The 19,921-nt window shown below is 44.1% G+C and overlaps 1 protein-coding gene across 4 annotated transcripts in view; it reads left to right on the plus strand.

Annotated features, from left to right (window-relative positions):
* Positions 1-3,691: 3,691 nt before the first annotated feature.
* The window catches only part of nid2a (nidogen 2a (osteonidogen)), a 117,687-nt gene continuing 101,457 nt past the window's right edge, over positions 3,692-19,921 (plus strand). For all 4 annotated transcript variants that reach the window (XM_078406697.1, XM_078406698.1, XM_078406699.1 and 1 more), the window contains exons 1-8: positions 3,692-3,910; positions 4,303-4,605; positions 5,474-5,712; positions 6,745-7,271; positions 8,833-8,982; positions 9,136-9,387; positions 13,707-13,907; positions 14,818-15,045. In XM_078406697.1, coding sequence (XP_078262823.1) covers positions 3,713-3,910; positions 4,303-4,605; positions 5,474-5,712; positions 6,745-7,271; positions 8,833-8,982; positions 9,136-9,387; positions 13,707-13,907; positions 14,818-15,045 — 2,098 coding nt within the window. In that variant the 5' untranslated portion in view covers positions 3,692-3,712. The remainder of the gene's footprint in view (positions 3,911-4,302; positions 4,606-5,473; positions 5,713-6,744; positions 7,272-8,832; positions 8,983-9,135; positions 9,388-13,706; positions 13,908-14,817; positions 15,046-19,921) is intronic.

The following is a 19,921-nucleotide window of genomic DNA, read 5'->3' on the forward strand; positions in this document are numbered from 1 at the left end:
GTTTTGATTTATTTTTAGCTCTGTAAATGTGGGGGGTGGTGGGAGGGTGGTGGGGGGGTGGGGGAAACCTTTTTTTCTAATCTCCTCCTCAACGGAGATGCGACCTTTATCGTGTCGTAACTCCGTTCGCGCTGCGGCCTAACACCGTGGAGTCGGCGGCCTCCAGCTGGGATCGACCTTGAAGACTCCGGTCGCAGGGCCTGGACTTACCATCTCGGAGGCTTCGGCCGTGGGCCCTGTAGACCGCAACATCGGGAGCTCGCAGGTCCCTGGTTGGCGACCGGCTTTCGGGAGCTCCAGCCGTTGCAGCTTCGACCGCCCCGAAGCGCGAGGTTCGATTGACCCGCTCGTAGGGCCTTCATCGCCCTGCACGGCTCGGCCGCGGCACTTTCCATCGCCCGATGGGGGCTTAGGACCTTCATCAGCCTGCTCGGCTCGGCCTGAGACCTTCCATCGCCCGGCGGGGGCTTCAAAAGTCGGGAGCCTCGATCGCTTCGAGGCAGCAGTTTGACTGCCTGACCACGGGAGAAGAATGAGGAGGAGATAAGACTTTTCTTTGCCTTCCATCACAGTGAGGGTGTGCCTGGAGCAATCACTGCGATGGTTGTTTGTGATAAATTGTAATTGTGTGTCTTGTGTTCTTTATTGTTTACTGCTGGACACTGACGTGAGAGGACGCTGGCGCTATTTGTTCGCCGCTTCTCCGTCAGGACAAATCTTTTGTTAGTTTGTTTTTATGTCTTGTTTGCTTTGTAAAGCGTCTTTGAGTATCTTGAAAAGCGCTATATAAATTAAATGTATTATTATTATTATTCTGTCTTAAAACTGTTACAATCTGTTTCGTTGGGTTGTTGTTGTTTAAATTAATACTGACTAGCTAATTAAATTATTGCATCGTATGGGAGGCGCATTCCCAATCTCGTTGTACCCCTGTACAATGACAATAAAGATATATTGTATTGTATTGTATTGTGCATGGGTGATTGTTGGTCAGAATGGACTCGGTGAGCCAAAGGGCCTGTTTCCACGTTGCATCTCTAAACTAAACTAATGCAGGAAATGGGTCAATTCTATAACTTGATGGTTGTTTTTGAACCCGGTGGTGTGGGACTTCACACTTCTGTACCTCCTGCCCAATGGTAGCAGTAAGAGGAGGACGTAGCCCAGATGGTGGGGATCTTTGATGATGGATGTCACCTTCTTGTGTAAATGACTTGATGGTGGATATTCTCAATACAATTTGTAATGTAAGTGTGTGTTCTTAGTATGATTGCACATAGTGTTAGGAATATAATGAATCACTAACATGCAGAGAATTGTTAAAATACATGCTTTTTTTAAATTGCACTCCCTCCAGCTAAATCCCATGATACAAAATGTATGTATTAAATAATAGTCTATATACCAACATATGTAAATGTAGAAGTTACGCAGTTTAGTAACTCGAACGAGCAGAAATGAAGGAGACTACAGATATTGGTAGACGTTGCCCAGTTCACCACATGTACTGATCTCCCCGCCATCCAAGGGATTTGCAGGAGAGGCTGCCTCAAAAAGGCAGCTGATATTATCAAAGACCCACACCACACTGGCCACGCTCTCATCTCGCTACGACCATCGTCAAGAAAATACAGGAGCCTGAAAACCGTGACCACCAGGTTCAAGAACAGCTTCTTTCCAGACACCATCAGGCTCTTGAACACTGCACAGCTCATGGGTGCCACAGTGACACAGCAGTAGATTTGTTGCCTTATACCTCCAGAGACCCGGGCGGGTTCCATCCTGACTACGGGTGCTGTCTGGACAGTTTGTACATTCCCCCTGTGACTGCATGAGTATTCCCCAGGTGCTCAGGTTTCCTCCCACACTCCAATGACATACAGATTTGCAGGTTAATTGGCTTCAGTAAAAATTGTAAATTGTCTCTAGTGTGTAAGTTAGTGTTGATGTAAGGGGTGATCGCTGGCTAGCGTGGACTCAGTGGGCCTGTTTCCGGTCTGTATTTCTGAAGTAAGATGTAAACACTAACCTCAGCAACTGTGATGCTCCATGGACTTTGTCTTAGTTACACTACAGACAACGGTTTCGTGTTATTTTAGTTTATAGTTTATAGTTATTCACTTATTTTATTGATTATTATATTGATCTGTCTTATTGTGTTTATGGCCATTTTAAGCTGCGGCATGTAAGAATTTCATGGTTGGTGTGTGTGGCAATTAGGCACTTAACTGGAGTTCAGTACCTAGCAACTTGTGTTTAACATGGAACATATGCAAGAAGTGAGGGAGATTGTCATAGTTTAAATAGATTTCCACAGGGCATTCTGACTTTAGGAGAAGGTCAAAAGGGAAGGACATTCCCATTATCAGGATCAGCAGGGAATGCCTGGAGAGGAAAGTCTCTCGAAGGCATGTAGGTCTGAAGTAAATTGAGGGGAAGCATGTGTGGCTTGTCCTCTAGATTAAGCAATCACTTAGTTTCTCTCTGATCTGGACCAAACACTCACACCCAGCCTATGGTTGGGGAGGGGAGGGAGAGAGAAAAAAACCCCAGCAATGTACGGCTTGGGAATTTTGAAAATCAGAATCTTTAACTGGCAGTACAGTGGCAGCAGCGCCAGGGACCCAGGTTCGACCCTGACAACAGGTGCTGTCTGTATGGGTTTGTAGTTCTCCCTGTGACCGCGCGGGTTTCCTCCAGATGCTCTGGTTTCCTCCCACACTCCATAGATGTCCAGGTTAATTTGGGTTCTGTAAATTGTCCTTAGTGTGTAGGATAGTGTTAGTGTACGGGTTGATCACTGGTCGGCGCGGACTCGGTGGCCCGAAGGGCCTGTTTCCACGCTGTATCTCTAAAGTCTAAAGACCCCGCCCTTCACCTTGAAACCGTGGATAGTAAAAAGGACCAGATTATGGTTTAAATTAAATGGTTTAATTAGAAATGACAAGCACTGTTGTTCTCTGTTTGAGGTATATTACACTGGAGTTTATTCCCCCCCTGAGCAAATGCTATCATTTGACCGAGTGCTGACCCTGGTTTTGTTAAAACAGTTGTAATCACGGCACCAATCGGAATACATACTCGTGATGGCCAGAAGCAATTGGAGGCTGACTTGCACGAAAATCTTACAATCTCCTGGACTAATCTCCCCGAGAACACCACTTTCCTCAGTTCTATATCCACGCGAAATGTGCACGAAATCCCACTCGTTTCATTCAGTCTCCCCATCGTCCGCACTGGAACTAAATATCACCCTCTTATTATACCTACCTAACTACCCTACCTACCTATCCCTCCCTCCCTCCCTATCCCTATCCCTCCCTCCACGATCATTTCATGCCAATATTTGCAATGATATGTGTCGCGTTCCGCGTTCCCCTCTCCCCTTCTTCCCCTGGCTGTTTTCTCCGGTTCCTGGCTATTTGGAAGGAAACAATACGATGAGAAAGTTGAGCAGCGGACATGGTTTATAATGGGAAGCAGATGTGAACACATGGGAGTGTGCAAGCCGGCACGTCCATCACTGCAGGCAGCAGCCAATGCGAGGTGGGGAGTGCCCTTGTCTGGGGGGTTATTGGCTGCAAGGGTCTGCGGCAGCTCGGGGGTTAAAATTCCTCTGCAAACCCCAGCTATAAAGGCAGGAGCTCGGCTCCTCGACGTTACTTCTATCTGCCCCTCCCTCGCTCCGGGAACGGTTGCAATTGTGCCCACCATGCAGAGGAAGGGGTTGCTTCGCTGCCTCCTGCTGCACTGGACCTGCCTGGTCTCCGCACTCCAGAGGGAGGACCTTTTCCCCTTTGGACCGCACACTGGAGACGTTGCCCTGCGGGAAGGCGACGATGTAACTTCTGAGGCGATCCAGCTCCGAAGACCACTAGCTTTTTACGATGCACAGTTCAACAGTCTCTACGTGAGTTGCGAGCGTGTCCCGCTTTAGTCTTTTGCGCCCAGGGAGATATCTAGGACCTCGCCCCAAATGGTCGTGGTGTCTGTTTGCAGAGGCGGGGTTGCCCTCGGGCATTTTGCCCTGTTTGAAGTTTGCAAGGCAGTTAAACACTCAACGGTCCCAGCGACGGATGGTTCTTTGCAATTGGGGAATGTTGAAATGAAATTGGATCATGTAGGAAAATGTAATGATTGTGTGTTTTGTCTGCCCATTGGAAAAAATCGGTCAATGATCAGGGCTGCAATGCAAATGGAAATAGTTTGTAGATCGGTTTGGGAAGCAGATGGTTTGTGATGTGTCTGACAAGCATTTTGGAATTTCTCCACCCCCCCCCCACCCACCCACCCCCACCACAGGTAGGAACGAACGGCATCATCTCTCTCCAGGGATTGCCCAGGGAGAGCCAGTACGTGGACGATGGGTTCCCCATCGATTTCCCGGTGATAGCCCCCTACCTGTCGGACATCGACACCAGCCAGGGCCGGGGCCGCATCTACTACCGGGAAGACCGTTCCCTCGACACCCTGGAGCGCGTCGGCTGGGAGCTCCGCAAAGCCTTTCCCAGGAGAAGAATCAACCCGGAGCATTCCTTCATCGCCACTTGGGAGAACGTGGCACCTTACGAGGAAATGACGCGCTCCAACCCCTCATCCAACAGGGTAGGTAATTCCAAGCGGTTGGCATTTCTCGCTGGGATGTACCCCTTGGCAGCTGCCCTGTTGTGTTTCCACAAAATTGATGATCTAACTCTTGGCTGCTCCTGCAAGCCACCTCGATACTGGCGCTCTGTTGCCATTTTTGGAATTTGAAGCAGTTTGGTAAATAAGAATTTGCAAGGCAAGATTTTCTGGTTTGCAATGTCCATTTCATCCCAAAGATGGGGAAGGGTAGGATTAAAAGAGAGATTCCATGTATGGAAACTTCCCATTCCCCCTCTTCCACCCATATCTTCCCATCCCCCCCTTCCACCCATATCTTCCCACCCCCCTTCCAGCCAGATCTCCCTCCCCTCCATTTTTCACTTTACTTATCTGACACCCGTTTAATCTCCAGCATTTATCACTTCTCCATCCAACTGTCAACCACCCCACCCCTCCCCCTGTTACCAGTCTAACTTCGATTTAAACCAGCATCTGCAGTTATTTCCTACACATTTTGTCCTGCCCCTCTTCCAATTTTCTTTCCCCAGTCCATCAGACTGAGGAAGGGTCCCCACCCAGTATGTCACCTGCCCATTCCCTCCACAGATGCTGCCTGACCTGCTGAGTTCTTCCAGCAGTGTGTGCTTTGGTCAAGATCCCCTATCCCACAATATTTGAGGCAGAATTAAGTATATTGGCCCACACAAAAAAAAGCTGATTGTTTGAACATGCCACATAATATTCAAGCACTGACTTTAGGTGGTCACTTCCAACTAAGAATCATTTTGGTCATGGAAATTATGCTCCAAGTTATAAATACTTACTCAATCTTATTTTTATTTAACTATGATGCAAATATATGGAGCTATGTTTCTCTTTTTTCCAGTTCAACACCTTTCAGGCAGTGTTGGTTTTCGATGAGTCAGATGCCTATGCAATTTTTCTGTATCCAGAGGACGGGTTGAATTTCTTTGGGACCCGTCCAAAGGACTCGTACAATGTTCAGTTTGAGTTACCTGCTCGAGTAGGATTCAGCAGAGGAGAAACTGAGATCACCCGGTGGAGAGGAGAAGATTCCTACTATAGCGTCACCACCAATGAGCAATCTGTGAAGAATCTCTATCAGTGAGTAGGCGTTATTTATCTGAAGTTTTGGGGTGAACATTTGCAATCCCTTTGTCCCTTTTATATACTATGTTCCTTTTTTTGACCAATGTTTTGGTCTCCTGCTGAGATTTATTGGAAAATGTTTTGAGGCTTTTCCTCCCGGGGAGTTTGAGGAAGATTTGTTTCCACTCCAGTTCAGCGGGTTGAGGTGGTTGAGCCCATTGGGTAGGAAGGGGTACAATAGGCCAGAAGGTGTGCCCCTTCCATTGTTTCCACCGCTGCCCAGTTACACCCAGCAGATGGACTCCAGATGTTTGGTGAGACCGCACTTGGAGTACAATGTACATTTCTGGTCACCCAGCCGTAGAAAGGATATTATTAACTTGGAGAAAGTGTAGAAGAGACTGACCTGGATGTTACCTGGGCTCGTGGGTTAGAGTTGTAGGGAGAGGTTGAATAGACATGAACATTTAATTTTCTTTGGAGTGTGGGAGGTTGAGAAGTGACCTTATTGAAGTGTACAAGATCACGAAGGGCATGGGAAAAGAGAACACTGTTTCTCACAGGGGGAATAAGTTTCTAAAACTAGAGGACATTGGCTTAAAGTGGGAGTGAAGAGATTTAACAGGGACCTTGGGTAACTCATTTCCATATCTGGAATGAGCTGCCAAAAGAAGCTATAGAAGTGGATACAATTAGGACTTTTAAAAGACATTTGGACAGGAAAGATTTGGAGCGATATGGCAAATGGGATTGGGTCCAGTATGCCAATTTGGTGGGCATGAACAAGTTGGGTGAAAGGGCCTGTTTTCATGTTGTACAGCTCCTATGCGCAATACAACCCTTGAAGCTCTATCTTCATGTTGAGAAGTTGTGAACCAGGGAATCTCTTGAGTCAGTCTGTGAGATTGTTGCTTTTATGTTTCATTGCTTGTAGAATGTCCTCAAATTGCTTTCTCTAAATTAAACACTAATAATTAAACTGACCAATGTCATGTGGCAACTGAATATTATACTGAGACTGAGCTTGTTGTTCTCTGACTACAATAGGATGGGCAATTCGGGTACTCCAGGAATATGGATTTTTCATATTGGTGGAGCTTCCTCCTTCAACAATATAATGCAAGCAGATGTCAAAGGGCAACCTTCAGCAGAAGACACTGTGGTCACACTGGACAGTGCCTTAAGTGGTCCAGCTGTCCCTGGTGCACGGGAACCTGATTATACTGCTAATGAAGATTACAAATACTATTATGAAGGTGAAGATTTTGGATACTCCTCCTCCATCTCCACTACACCTCCTGGGAGAGATGGTGGCATCCCAGATGGCCCGCCATATCCGGATGCGGGCATTATTCCATCCTATCCTGCAGGCTATCCGGAGACGGGCATCATGTCATCCTATCCCAAATCCGGTGCTTTGTCATCGTACCCAGAAAGAGATCCTGAGGTTGGGACTGGGGTGAGGTACCCTGATGGATACTCGGAGGTTGAGTCCTTGCCTGAAAACCCGCGGCCAGTTACACAAGACAGACACGTGGTCAGTGTGGAAGAAGACGAGGAGCTCGGTACTGGTGGTAAGTGCATCTCAAATGCATGACATCTTGTGATTTAGAAGGCAATTCAGTCTATCAAATCTATGCTGGGTTCCAGACCAGGGCGGCACTGTGGCACAGTGGGTAGAGCTGCTGCCTCGCAGCACCAGAACCCTGGGTCCAATCCTGACCTTGGGTGCTGTCTTTGTGGAGTTTGCACGTTCTCTTTGACCACGTGGGTTTCCTTCGGGGACTTTGGTCTCCTCCCACATCCCAAAGATGAGTGGGTTTGTAGGTTAAATTAGCCTCTCTAAATTACCCCAAGTGTGTAGGGAGTGGATGAAAAAGTGGGATAACGTTGAAGTAGTGTGAACAGATGATCAAACAATTGGTGTGGACTCAGTGTGACGAAGAACCTGTTTCCATGGTGTGTCTCTAAACTAAATTTAAAAACAATCCCATCCCCTCATCCATTTTCCACTGGCCTATTTATTTACCCAGGTCATTATCACCTCTCTGTTTCTGGGGGCAATTGACTTTAACTAACCCAACAGACAAAATGACTTTAGGCTGCAGGACATGCCAACCCAGTCATGGGGCACGTGCAAACTCCAAGTAGACAGCACTGGAAGTTTCAGTCAGGCTTGGGTCACTGCAACTGTGACAGCTGTACTCCCTGCAGCATTATGTTGTTACCCCAGTAAAAGTCTGAGTGACATTTAATTAACATAATAATGTACAGGATCATATGTTAATTAAGATCATTGTTTACTTTTGACAGTCTCGTACCCAAATTGTAGAATTTGTGGAAAAAATTAAAATGGTTTGTAGGAATGCTGGGTTGGATTTGAAAACTATCTTCAGTTTTTCAGAGTCCTTGTGATGCTGGGTTTCCAAACCCAGCAGAAATGACTCATTCTAATAGTCTTGTTGAGTTTATTATCAAATGCACAAATACAGTGAGATACAAGCACAATAAAAATCTTGCTGGCAGGCCTAAAGACTCAAATACACAAACATAAATTATACGTACATTCTGCAAGACTGTAAAAGAAAATGTGTGTGTGTATAAACCAGAAAGGGAAACTAATCCGGAGTAACGGAGAGGTGGATATTAGTGTTCCATTGTTGAGGTAATATTAGGGTTGTGTCGATTGGTTTAAGAACCTGTTGGTTCAAGGAGCATAGCTGTTCCTAAGCATGGTGGTTTGGAACTTCGGATTTCTTTACCTCCGACATATATTATCTCTGATTCACAATGGCTTAGTTTAGATATGCATCGGGAAATAGGCCCTTTGGCCCATTGAGTCCACACTGGCTATCAATCATCTGTTCCCTATATTCCACTTTCCCATCCACTCCCAACACACTAAGTGCAATTTAGAAACCAATTAACTTACAGACCTTGGGATGTGGGAGGATACCCATGTGCTCGGAGGGAGAACATGCAAACTCCACACAGCACCTGAGGTTAGGATTGAACTTGGATTACAGGCACTGTGAGGCAGCAGCTACCCCAGCTGGGCCACTTGGTTGATTTTTTTTTTATTGTGACACTTTCTTTGCTGTAATTTGCATTCTGATACCGTTCCTTGTCTTTCAGTGTTCACATACAATACGGACCCAAGAGAAACGTGCGCCAGAAGTCAGCAGCAATGTTCCCAGCATGGCTATTGTGCTGATTACTCCAGTGGGCTCTGCTGCCATTGCCATCCTGGTTACTACGGCAATGGAAGGCAATGTCTACCAGAAGGTGGGCTAAAAATATTAGTCTAAGTGTGTAAGAAGGAACTGCAGATGCTGGTTTAAATCGCAGATAGACATAAAATGCTGGAGTAACTCAGCTATTTTTAACAATTGGACTTGCACATTTATACAATCATTTGATTTTTTTTTCCTTTTGCAGGTGTTACTCAGCGTGTAAACGGAAAAGTAAATGGAAAACTAATGGTGGGATCCAGTCGCGTGCCTGTGGAGTTTAAGAATGCTGACCTGCATGCATATGTAGTTGTTAATGATGGGAGAGCCTTTACAGCAATTAGCCAAATTCCTGAGTCAGTGGGCTGGGCGATGCAATCGCTGTCTGTAATTGGAGATCTCTTCGGATGGCTGTTTGCTGTGCAGCAACCAGGCTTCGCAAACGGCTTCAGCATCGCAGGTGAGTAGAGTCCACAAATGGAATTTGTCATACCTGGGAAACTAGAAAATTATTGAGAGAAATTATTGCCTCCTGATACCTAGTTTAGAGATGTAACAGGACCTTCGGCCTACTGAGCCCATACTGACCACCGATTACACTAGTTCCATGTTATCCCACTTTTTCATCCACTCCCCTACACACCAGGAGCAATTTAGAAGCCGATAAAAACACAAACCTGTATGTCTTTGGGATATAGGTGGAAACCCATGCTGTTACATGCGCAACTACATGCACAGGTCACATGCACACAGACTGCACCCAAGGTCAAGATGGAATCTGGGTCGCTAACGCCTCTGGTGCCCCCTAATGTTCTTAAAAGGTCCACTGCGAACTAAGCAACATGTCCCATGAAGTTTAAGTACAGTACTGATGATCATGAGTGTAATTAATAATATTTTGGACTTTTAAATCAGTTCCTAGAGATTTAGCCACAAGGAATTGCAGATGCTGGAATCTTGAGCAGAACACAAAGTGCTGGAAGAACACGATGGGTCTGGCAGCATCTGTGGAGGGAAATGGACAGATGATGTTTTGAGTCGGGGAAAGGGCCCCAACCCAAAACATTGCCTATCTATTCCCTTGATGGATGTCCCCCATCCTGCTGAATTGCCCCACACTTTATTTTATTTGAGATTTAGATGCATCTTCACTTGTACAGTATTTTTTGAAAAGGTTGAGGCCAGTGGGCCTTGTGTCAGATAGGGAAGATATTGGCAAGTATTCTTCAGGAGAGAAAGGAATGGGTGAATTATGGACAATCAGCATGGCTTTGCATGCAGGAGATCATGTCTTCCAAATTTGATTTCCTTGAGGAGGTGACAAAGGTGATCGAGGGTAGGAAGGTGGATGTTGTCGCTGTGGATTTTAATAATGCATTTGATAAAGTCCCCCATTGTAGGCTGATCCAGAAGATTAAAATTTAGTGACTTGGTCATTTTGTTTCAGAACTCATTTAATCGTAATAGAAGATTAAGAGGAGTTGTGGAATGTTGTAAATCTAGTTGGAGGTCGATGACCAGCGGTGTTCCATGGGCATCTCAGCTGGGACCTCTTCTTCGTGATATATATTTACAACTTTGATGTAAAAGAGGATGGGTTGGCTAGTAAGTGGGCAGACATACCAAGATTGGTGGAGAAGTGAGGAGGGCTATCAAAGAATACAGTGGGAAACTGTACACAATCCTTTCAATGAGACCATGTCAAATCTCATTTGTAATTTAACTTTCCACATTCTCATGGGTTTGTAAATAAGGGCACCTCATGATACAATCGTAGAGTAGCTTGACATTTGTGTTAAATTTTCCTTTGTGAAGGCAAATATTTGGAGTGTTAAGCTGTCTCTCTTGGGCAGATGTTGACTACCTGTTGGGGATTTGTCTAAATTTTAAGCAATTATTTTGCTTCCAATTATTTGTCTGTATACAGATGAATATAATAGTGCCCTTATTAATTTTTGCTTTTCTGACTGTTATTTCTACATGTTTTGTATTGCAAAATGAGACCAAAAGTAGAAATGAGAGGAGGCCGGGTTTTAGGGGAGGGTGTGTGTAGGGGAGGAGATTGGGGATTCATAAGTTATAGGAGCAGAATTAGACCATTTGGCCCATCATGTCGGGATATGCCACAGATACTGCAGATTGTGGAATCTTGAACAAAAATACCAAAGTGGAGGATCTCCGTGGGTCAGGCTGCATCTGTGGTGGGAATGGATAGATGGCATTTTGGGCCATGACCCTTCAGACTAATCGACAGCCGTGGGTCTTGATGATTTTTGAGGGCATAATTTAACATGAACCAGAAATTGCTACGAACGCAGCTGTGTTATTATTATCAAAATGCAACTACGCTGTGATCGTGCGTCCTTTACCAAGATGTGAGTAGTGTTGGGGCATGGTGTGTAATATCATGGGCTGTGTGGGGCACCTTGGTGTTGCAGGTGTTACTCAGCGTGTAAACGGAAAAGTAAATGGAAAACTAATGGTGGGGAAAGACTGACAGCGGAGTTGATGGTTGGACAAAGCCCATTGTCTACAGTTCCTTACTCCTGACTGGTAGTCCGTTACTTCTGAAATGCTCTGGGGCTCATGAGCTTACTTCAGCCGTGTGGAATGAATAGAGTTATTGGAAACAAATGAGGTTCTCCATTACCACTGGCAGATGGAAAGGTCACAACTGGATCTGCTGTGATCTTACTAATTGGGGGATTGGAATCTGATACCAAGTAAGGGACTTTCAGCCCACTTCTTTCATGCTAACTGATGCCTATTTACACATCCCATTCACTCTGTGGGTTGTAGGTATATGGAACAGGCTGTCAGAGAAGGAAGTTGAGGAGAAGAACAGTACTTGATTGGATAGGTTTAGAGAGATGGGCCAAATGCAGGCAAATGGGGCTAGAATAGATGAGGAATCTTGGTTGACCTTACCAAGTTGTGCAGAAGGACTGTTGCCCTCTTATATGACTCTATTTGCCTACATTGGGATTTTCCTAACTAAGTACTTGTCCATATGTTTCTTAAACATTATAATTGTATCTACCTCTACCAACTAATTCAAAGTAACCACCACCGTCTGTGTGGATAAACCCCTCAAATCTCCAATTCTTCTCCTCATTTTAGTGTGCCCTCGAGTTCTAAACTTCCCTGCTCTGAGGAAAAGACTGACAGTTTATTATATCTGTGCACCTTGTAATTTTATAAACAAAGGAGACTGGGAAGCTAGAGAAGAAATTGCAAGACGACTAGTTCAGATGTATGAATCATCGTTAGACACGAGTGAGATGCCGGAAGATTGGAGGGTGGTTAATGTTGTGCCTCTATTTACTAAGGGCTGCAAAGAAAAGCCTGGGAACTATAGACCAGTGAGCCTATAATTTATGGCAGGCAAGTTACTGGAGTGGGATATGATGAACATATATTTAGAAAGGTAGAGATTAAGTGGAAATGGTCATCACTGTTTCCTATGTGGGAGGTCGTGTCTCGTGAATCTGAGTTATTTTGAAGAAGTAACCAAAAAGGTTGATGAGAGCACGGCTGTAGATCTTGTCTACATGGATTTCAGCAAGTCTTTTGATACAGATCTGCATGGTAGGCTGCTCTGGAAGATTAGATCGCATGGCATCCAGGTAGATTGTAACTGGATACAGAATTGGCTCCATGGTAGGAAACGGGGTGGTGCTGGAAAATTTGTTTTTCGGAGTAGAGGCCTGCGAATAGTGGTGCGCCTCACCAACTGCCGCTATTTGTCATCCATATCAACAATTTGGTATGAGAATATCCAAAGCATGATTAGTAAGTTTGTAGAAGACACTAAAATAAGTGGCACAGTGAAAATGGTTATCATGAATTAGTGGGATCTTAAACAGTTGGGGGAAATGGCTAATGGAGTTCGATTTGAAAAAGTATAAGATGTTGCATTTTTGGAAATCAAACCAGTGCAGAATATTCACAGTGAACGAGAGGGTTCCGGAGTGTTGCAGAGCAGAGAGATTGAGTGCAAGTACATTGTTGCTTGAAAGGGACATGGTTGGGAGATGAATAGGGCATTTGGGCATGCAGGCCTTCAGCAGCCAGGGAATTGAGTGTATGAATGTTATATTAATGTTGTCCAAGATGGTCAGTGAGACTGCATTTGGAGTGCTGCAGCTGGTTTTGGGCATGCTGCTGTAGAAAAGACATGACCCCTCCCTCCCCCCCCCCCCCGGGATCAGGGAATCAAGAACTGAAGGACATAGGTTTAAGGTCAGAAATGAAAGATTTAATCGGAACCCGAGGGAAATTTTCCTCATAAGGTGGTGGGTATATGGAATGAGCTGCCAGATGAAGTGGTTGAGATGGGTACAATAACATTTAAGACATGTGGACAGGTACATGGATAGGAAAGCTTTATGGGATATGGGCCAAACCTGGGCAAATGGGGCTATCTTGGATGGTGTATTTTTTAGGCATGGATGGGTTGGGCTGAATGGTGTGTATTGGTGCTGTGTGACTCTGACTAATAACTGAGTCTCTGACTAATAACCTTGCAGGTCACCACTTGGGTTCCTACATTCCAGTAAGACAAAGACCAGTTTACACAATCTCTCCTTATTACTACTGCCCTCCAGTCCTGGTATCTTAATGGTCTTTAATGTCTGCTTTCGCATGTAAATAATTGCCATCTGGTTTGAATGTGATTCCACACTTTTTAGAATTGAGCAGAAAAGTCTCTAACAAATGTCATGTCACAGTATTGGTCAATTTCATTGCGTAACCTGTTTTTTGTGCAATATCCTCCAGGTGCCAAATTTATTCGTAGTATCGACGTCACCTTTTACCCAGGCAATGAGCGGTTGAGTATAATGCAAATAGCTCGGGGTTTGGATGCACACAATTATCTCAGTGTAACTACGGAGATTGAGGGAGACTTGCCTGACATTTCTGCGGGAGCTACAATCCAGGTCCAACCATACGAAGAACTTCTCTACCGCTCCACTTCTGGTATGTCAACTGCGTTAAGTCTCAAGCGCACAGTCGTGTGATTTCATCTCTTTGTCACAAAAATATTTGGAAATTCAATTTCAATTTGCAGGTCCTCTGGCACCACAGTGGCTCAGGTGGTAGATCCGATGCCTCACAACACAAGAGACACCAATGCTGAGCTCTGGTGCTGTGTAGACTTCTCGCGTTCTCCCTGTGACTGCACGTGTTTCCTCTGGGTGCTCAAGTTTTTGTCCCCATCCCAAAGACGGGTGGAAAATTGGCCTCTGCAAATTTCCCCCAGTGTAGAGAGTGGATGAGAAAGTGGGATAACAGAACTAGTATGAAAGAGCGATGGATGGTTGGTGTGGGTCAAATGGTCTGTTTCCATGCTGTATCTTTCAATCAATTTTCAAATCATGTCCTCCAATTTCTTCATAGTTTGGAGATACCGTGTGGAAACAGGCCCTTCGGCCAACTGAATTTGTGACGACACCCCATGCACTAGTTATATCCTGCACTCTAGGGATAATTTACAGAAGCCAATTAACCGACCAACCTGTGTCTTTGGAAAGTGGGAGGAAACCAGAGCACTCTGAGAAATCCCACACTCACAGGGTCAATGTATAAACTTCGTACACAGTACCTGTAGTCAGGATTTCTGGCGCTGTAAGGCAGCAACTCTACCATTGTGCCACTGTACTGTCCTGTTGGTTGAAATGTCCTTGTGTGCAATTGCTTTAAATAGCTTTGGCATTAATTTACAAGATTTTGGATTTTTAAAAATAAATGGATAACTATTTTGTACAATTTTCCTTAGTCTGATCACTGGCACACTTCATTGCACTATGGTTCTTGGGTCTCTTTGTCTTATTTGTTTGCAATAATAAATATTGAACTTGCACTCATTTTTTTCAACTTCCCTGTGCAGCGGTCACCTCCACAGCCTACCGAGATTATTCTGTTGAAGCTGGAAATGGTGAGAAACAAACACTTCGTTATCAATTGAAACAGAACATCACCTACTATGATTGTGAGCATGCGCAAAAGACCATTCCAGATGCCCAACAGCTTAATGCAGACCATATTTTTGTTCTTTATGATCGGAATGAACAAGTGGTCAGATATGCAACAATCAACCGGATTGGACCTGCCAGAGGTGAGTGACTATCTAAGTTAGAATCTGTGTCTGCATTCTTTTATTATCTCCTCAGGGAAGGAATAAGATGTTGCAATTTGTGTGGAATCGGAATGCTTGCTTTATTCAAGTCTGGCCTTTTTCATTCACTTCAAACAAACGAATATTGAATGATATTTGCTTGTAGCTGTAGGGGTAGAAGCATTGTTCACCCGGTCATTTTAAGGTACTTTATTCCTTCACAGTTGTAACACAAACTGAATGACTATTTGCAAACTATTTGACCCATAGCCGTGGATTGTTTTTGCATGCATAGGAAGTACTTGCTCATGTGTAAAACAATAAATGGGCATTCTCTGAGGCAGTGGGCGAGAAGAGAATTTGAATAATGGCCCACACCAAGGTCGCTGGAAGGGGTGAGAAAATGACTCGATGTCAAATCTTAACAAAGCTTTTTTCACTCTGAACCAGTGAGTAAGTTGGTTCTTGGCCCAAAGTCAGCAAGGCAAATTCAATGCTTGAGATCATGTCCTTTGGGTAAAACAGATCACAAGCAAGCTAAATTAAAATACCCATGTTTCTCCTTCTTGTGTACTGATCAGTTTTTTTGCGATAGTACAGCTTAACAGCACCTCTTTTAAACCAAAAAAGATTAAAAAACTTTACAGAAAGATTAAAGTACAAAAAAACCCTCTTAATTAGGCAATCAGGACCTTAAACAACTTAAGCAGACAATCCACCATAGACACCAACAATAAGGAACAATTATGTGTCTTTGTCTACAAAACAGCCCTGGTATTGATGCAAGTTGGGGTTAATTATTGCAAACAGATTTCCAACAGTGGGAATTGCTGTTGGTAAGATTTTCTTTCTCATAAACAAATATATGACTAAGAATTTATTTCCGTGTAATGTACAACGATGAACCTTTGTGCTGGAATCAGTTTTCTCTGCAATGATCAGTTTCAGTAGGAACTGTGCTATTATCAGTCAGTTTGGATCATGGAAGAGGATAAAGAATGAGATTTCTAATAGACTTCTAGCAAATGTCTACGTCTTAAGTATCTTCACTTGGTCCTGATGATCAGACTCGAATAGAAAAAACGATGCAAAAAAAGACAGGTGTTGATTTATAGCTCTGTTGCTCCCCACTCTGGATGCTGGCAAGTCCTGATTTGCTCTTGACACTCACCCCCATGTGGGGTCCATTGATTGGCTCCGACCTCCCGCTCGAGGCCCGATTGGTCCGGGTCCCATGTGGGGGGAGCGCTAACGCTACCCGCTCTGATTGGTCGCCAGCAAGTCCTGATTTGCTACTGCTGCTCACCCCACATGTGGGATCCATTGATTGGCTATGACCTCCCGCTCGACGCCCAATTGGTCCGCATCCCCACATCGGGTCGAATGATTGGCTACGACCTCCCTGCTGAGTTACTCCAGCATTTTGTGAATAAATGGAAAGATACATGCTCTCTTCCAATTCTGGTTTATGGGAGGAGGGTGGTTCACATTAAACACACTAAAACATGAAACATGAAACTATAAAATGTGAAGAGGATGTTTCCACTGGAGTCTAGAACCAGAGGGCACACAGCCTCGGGGCATGCTTTTAGAATGGAAATGAGGAGGAATTTCTGAAGCCAGAGGGTGGTGAATCTGTGGAATTCATTGCCACATATGTTTATAGAGACCATGTCTTTGAGTATTTTTAAAGTGGAGTTTAATAGGTTCTTGACTAGTAAGGGTGTCAAAGGTTTGGGGAGAAGGCAGTAGAATGGGGTTGAGAGGGAAAGATAGATCAGCCATGATTGAATGGCAGAGTAGACATGATGGGCAGAATGACCTAATTCTGCTCCTATGTCTGATGAATGTATGATGACATGCCTCCACTCTTGATGCCAGCTGCAAAAGATACTCAACTTTAGAATCATTCCGAAACATATTTTAAAAATAGTTTGGGAGGTTTTGGAACTTGTTCACTAAACTCTTAAACTGTCCCCAAAAGAGATATTCAATTCTATTTTACTTTGTTTGTCCTGCCCTGTGAATGACTTGCTATATAACATCACTCTAAAAAGCACAAAATAAAGAAGCAGAGGGCATAGGGTAAGAGAGGAAAGAATTGGTACGAGAGTTTGGCCATATTGACTTCATTCCAGAGAGTGCAGAAGGCTGAGGGGTGACCTTATAGAAGTGTGTAACATTGCGAGGGGGATAGATAAGGTGATTGCACAGATTATTTGTGCCAGGGTCATGGGAATAAAGAACTAGGACACAAGGACATAGGTTTAAAGCGAGAGGGTAACCAATTCTGATTTAGCAGGATGCATTTATTTGTACCCTGCATTAACATTTATTGTTAACTAGACCAAGTGGACCCATTGGGCCCATTCCACGATGGGTTCCCATCGTGACATGGGAAAGTCACGTTTGTTCTTTAAAATAAATGGCATTTTTTTCTTAAAAATAAATCTTATCTGGAATGATGTGGCTTTTTTATGGTTAAAATCCTCTCTTGGAGATCCTCGAGACTGTACCCTCGGCAGGTGCTTTGAGTGGGAAGAAACCACTCCCCCCACATGGGACCCGGATCAATCGGGCGTCAAGCGGGAGGTCGTAGCCAATCATTTGACCCGATGTGGGGATGCGGGCCAATTGGGCGTCGAGTGGGAGGTCATAGCCAATCAATGGATCCCACGTGTGGGGTGAGCAGCAGTAGCAAATCAGGACTTGCTGGCGACCAATCAGAGCGGGTAGCGTCAGCGCTCCCCCCACATGGGACCCGGACCAATCGGGCCTCGAGCGGGAGGTCGGAGCCAATCAATGGACCCCACATGGGGGTGAGCGTCAAGAGCAAATCAGGACTTGCCAGCATCCAGAGTGGGGAGCAACAGAGCTATAAATCAACACCTGTCTTTTTTTGCATAGTTTTTTCTATTCGAGTCTGATCATCAGGACCAAGTGAAGATACTTAAGACGTAGACATTTGCTAGAAGTCTATTAGAAATCTCATTCTTTATCCTCTTCCATGATCCAAACTGACTGATAATAGCACAGTTCCTACTGAAACTGATCATTGCAGAGAAAACTGATTCCAGCACAAAGATTCATCGTTGTACATTGCACGGAAATAAATTCTTAGTCATATATTTGTTTATTAGAAAGAAAATCTTACCAACAGCAATTCCCACTGTTGGAAATCTGTGTAAACTGATTGCAATAATTAAACCCAACTTGCATCAATACCAGGGCTGTTTTGTAGACAAAGACACATAATTGTTCCTTATTGTTGGTGTCTATGGTGGATTGTCTGCTTAAGTTGTTTAAGGTCCCGATTGCCTAATTAAGAGGTTTTTAAAAAAACTTTGATCTTTCTGTAATAAAGTTTAAAATTCTTTTTTGTTTTAAAAGAGGTGCTGTTAAGCTGTACCATCGCAAAAAAACTGATCAGTACACAATACAATGATCAGCCATGATCATATTGAATGGCGGTGCAGGCTCGAAGGGCCGAATGGCCTACTCCTGCACCTATTTTCTATGTTTCTATGTTTCTAATAAGGAGAAACATGGGTATTTTAATTTAGCTTGCTTGTGATGTATCTTTCCATGTTGTAGGAGTTCAGAAAGTAACATGTGTTGCGACATGTAGATATGATTATTTTTTTTGGTGGGGGTGGGTGGGAGAAATGTGACTTAAAACTTGATTTACACACTCACTCTGGATGAACCAGCGAGTCAGCCAGTGTGGGAGAGAAGAGAATGGGAATTAAATGCAAAGAAGATACATTGATGTGTATTAGTGATGGTTTTCAGATCAGAATCTGGAGGTGATCAATGCGGTGTAGTTTGAAAGGGTTGATTGTTAATGGGCCTTTAGGGGTCAGGAGCATTGTATTACAATTGAAGTGTTTTTTTTTTTTGTTCAATCTGGTTCTAAACTCATAAATCTGAAGAAACTGACTACAAGGCTGTGGGAAGTCAGATTAAAAGGTATGGAAACAATCCCTATTGCTTGCATGGTCTAAAATCCTGATTTGGCTGCGTCATTTTGTTTTTTAACTGGCCATCGACAGAGGTTGAGCACGTTATTGGATCAGAAGATCTCTATTGCCCCCCAAAAAATGTTGAGCCAGAGTACTGAGAGCTTTCAAGAGAGAGTTAGATAGAGCTCTTAATGATAGTAGAGTCAGGGGGTATGGGGAGAGGACAGGAACGGGGTACTGATTGTGGATGGTCAGCCGTGATCACATTGAATGGCGGTGCTGACTCAAAGGGCCGACTGGCCTACCCCTGCACCTGTTGACTATTGTCTATTAAATTCTGACTTCGGTGAAGAAGGAGTAAGGCATTGAGAGGAAACATGGGAGCAAGTAATAAAATAAGAAAAGATTAGCTAAAGTTAAACGTTTTATTTTTTTGCAACGTGGCTGTCTTTTCGCATAAAGTGGAGAAGTTGCATGGAGGGGATAAGAAAATGGATGAGAAATTTAAATATTTTGACTGTTTTCATAGAAAATATATAGAGCTTTCGGAACTGATGGAAGACAACAGATCCCAAATAAATGGGGAGACCAAAGAAATTGGCAAAAATTAAATACTCTTAATATGTGAGAAATTAATGGGACCAAAAAGATGACTGAATCTGTAGAACCATACAACTGAACTACTGGGTTTTGAAAAAAACCAAAAAAAAACATTTTCACTGCTTTCTACTGCTTTGCCCATTCTTGCAATTCTGGCCCCCTATATTCACAAGTTATAGGAGTAGAATTAGGTCATTCGGCCCATCGAATCTACTCTGCCATTCAATCATGGCTGATCTCTGTCTCCTAATCCCATTTTCCTGCCTTCTCCCCATAACCCTTGACACCCGTTCTAATCAATAATTTGTCTATCA

The sequence above is a fragment of the Rhinoraja longicauda genome, chromosome 10 (genome assembly GCF_053455715.1).
Source record: "Rhinoraja longicauda isolate Sanriku21f chromosome 10, sRhiLon1.1, whole genome shotgun sequence".
Lineage (NCBI taxonomy): Eukaryota > Metazoa > Chordata > Chondrichthyes > Rajiformes > Arhynchobatidae > Rhinoraja > Rhinoraja longicauda.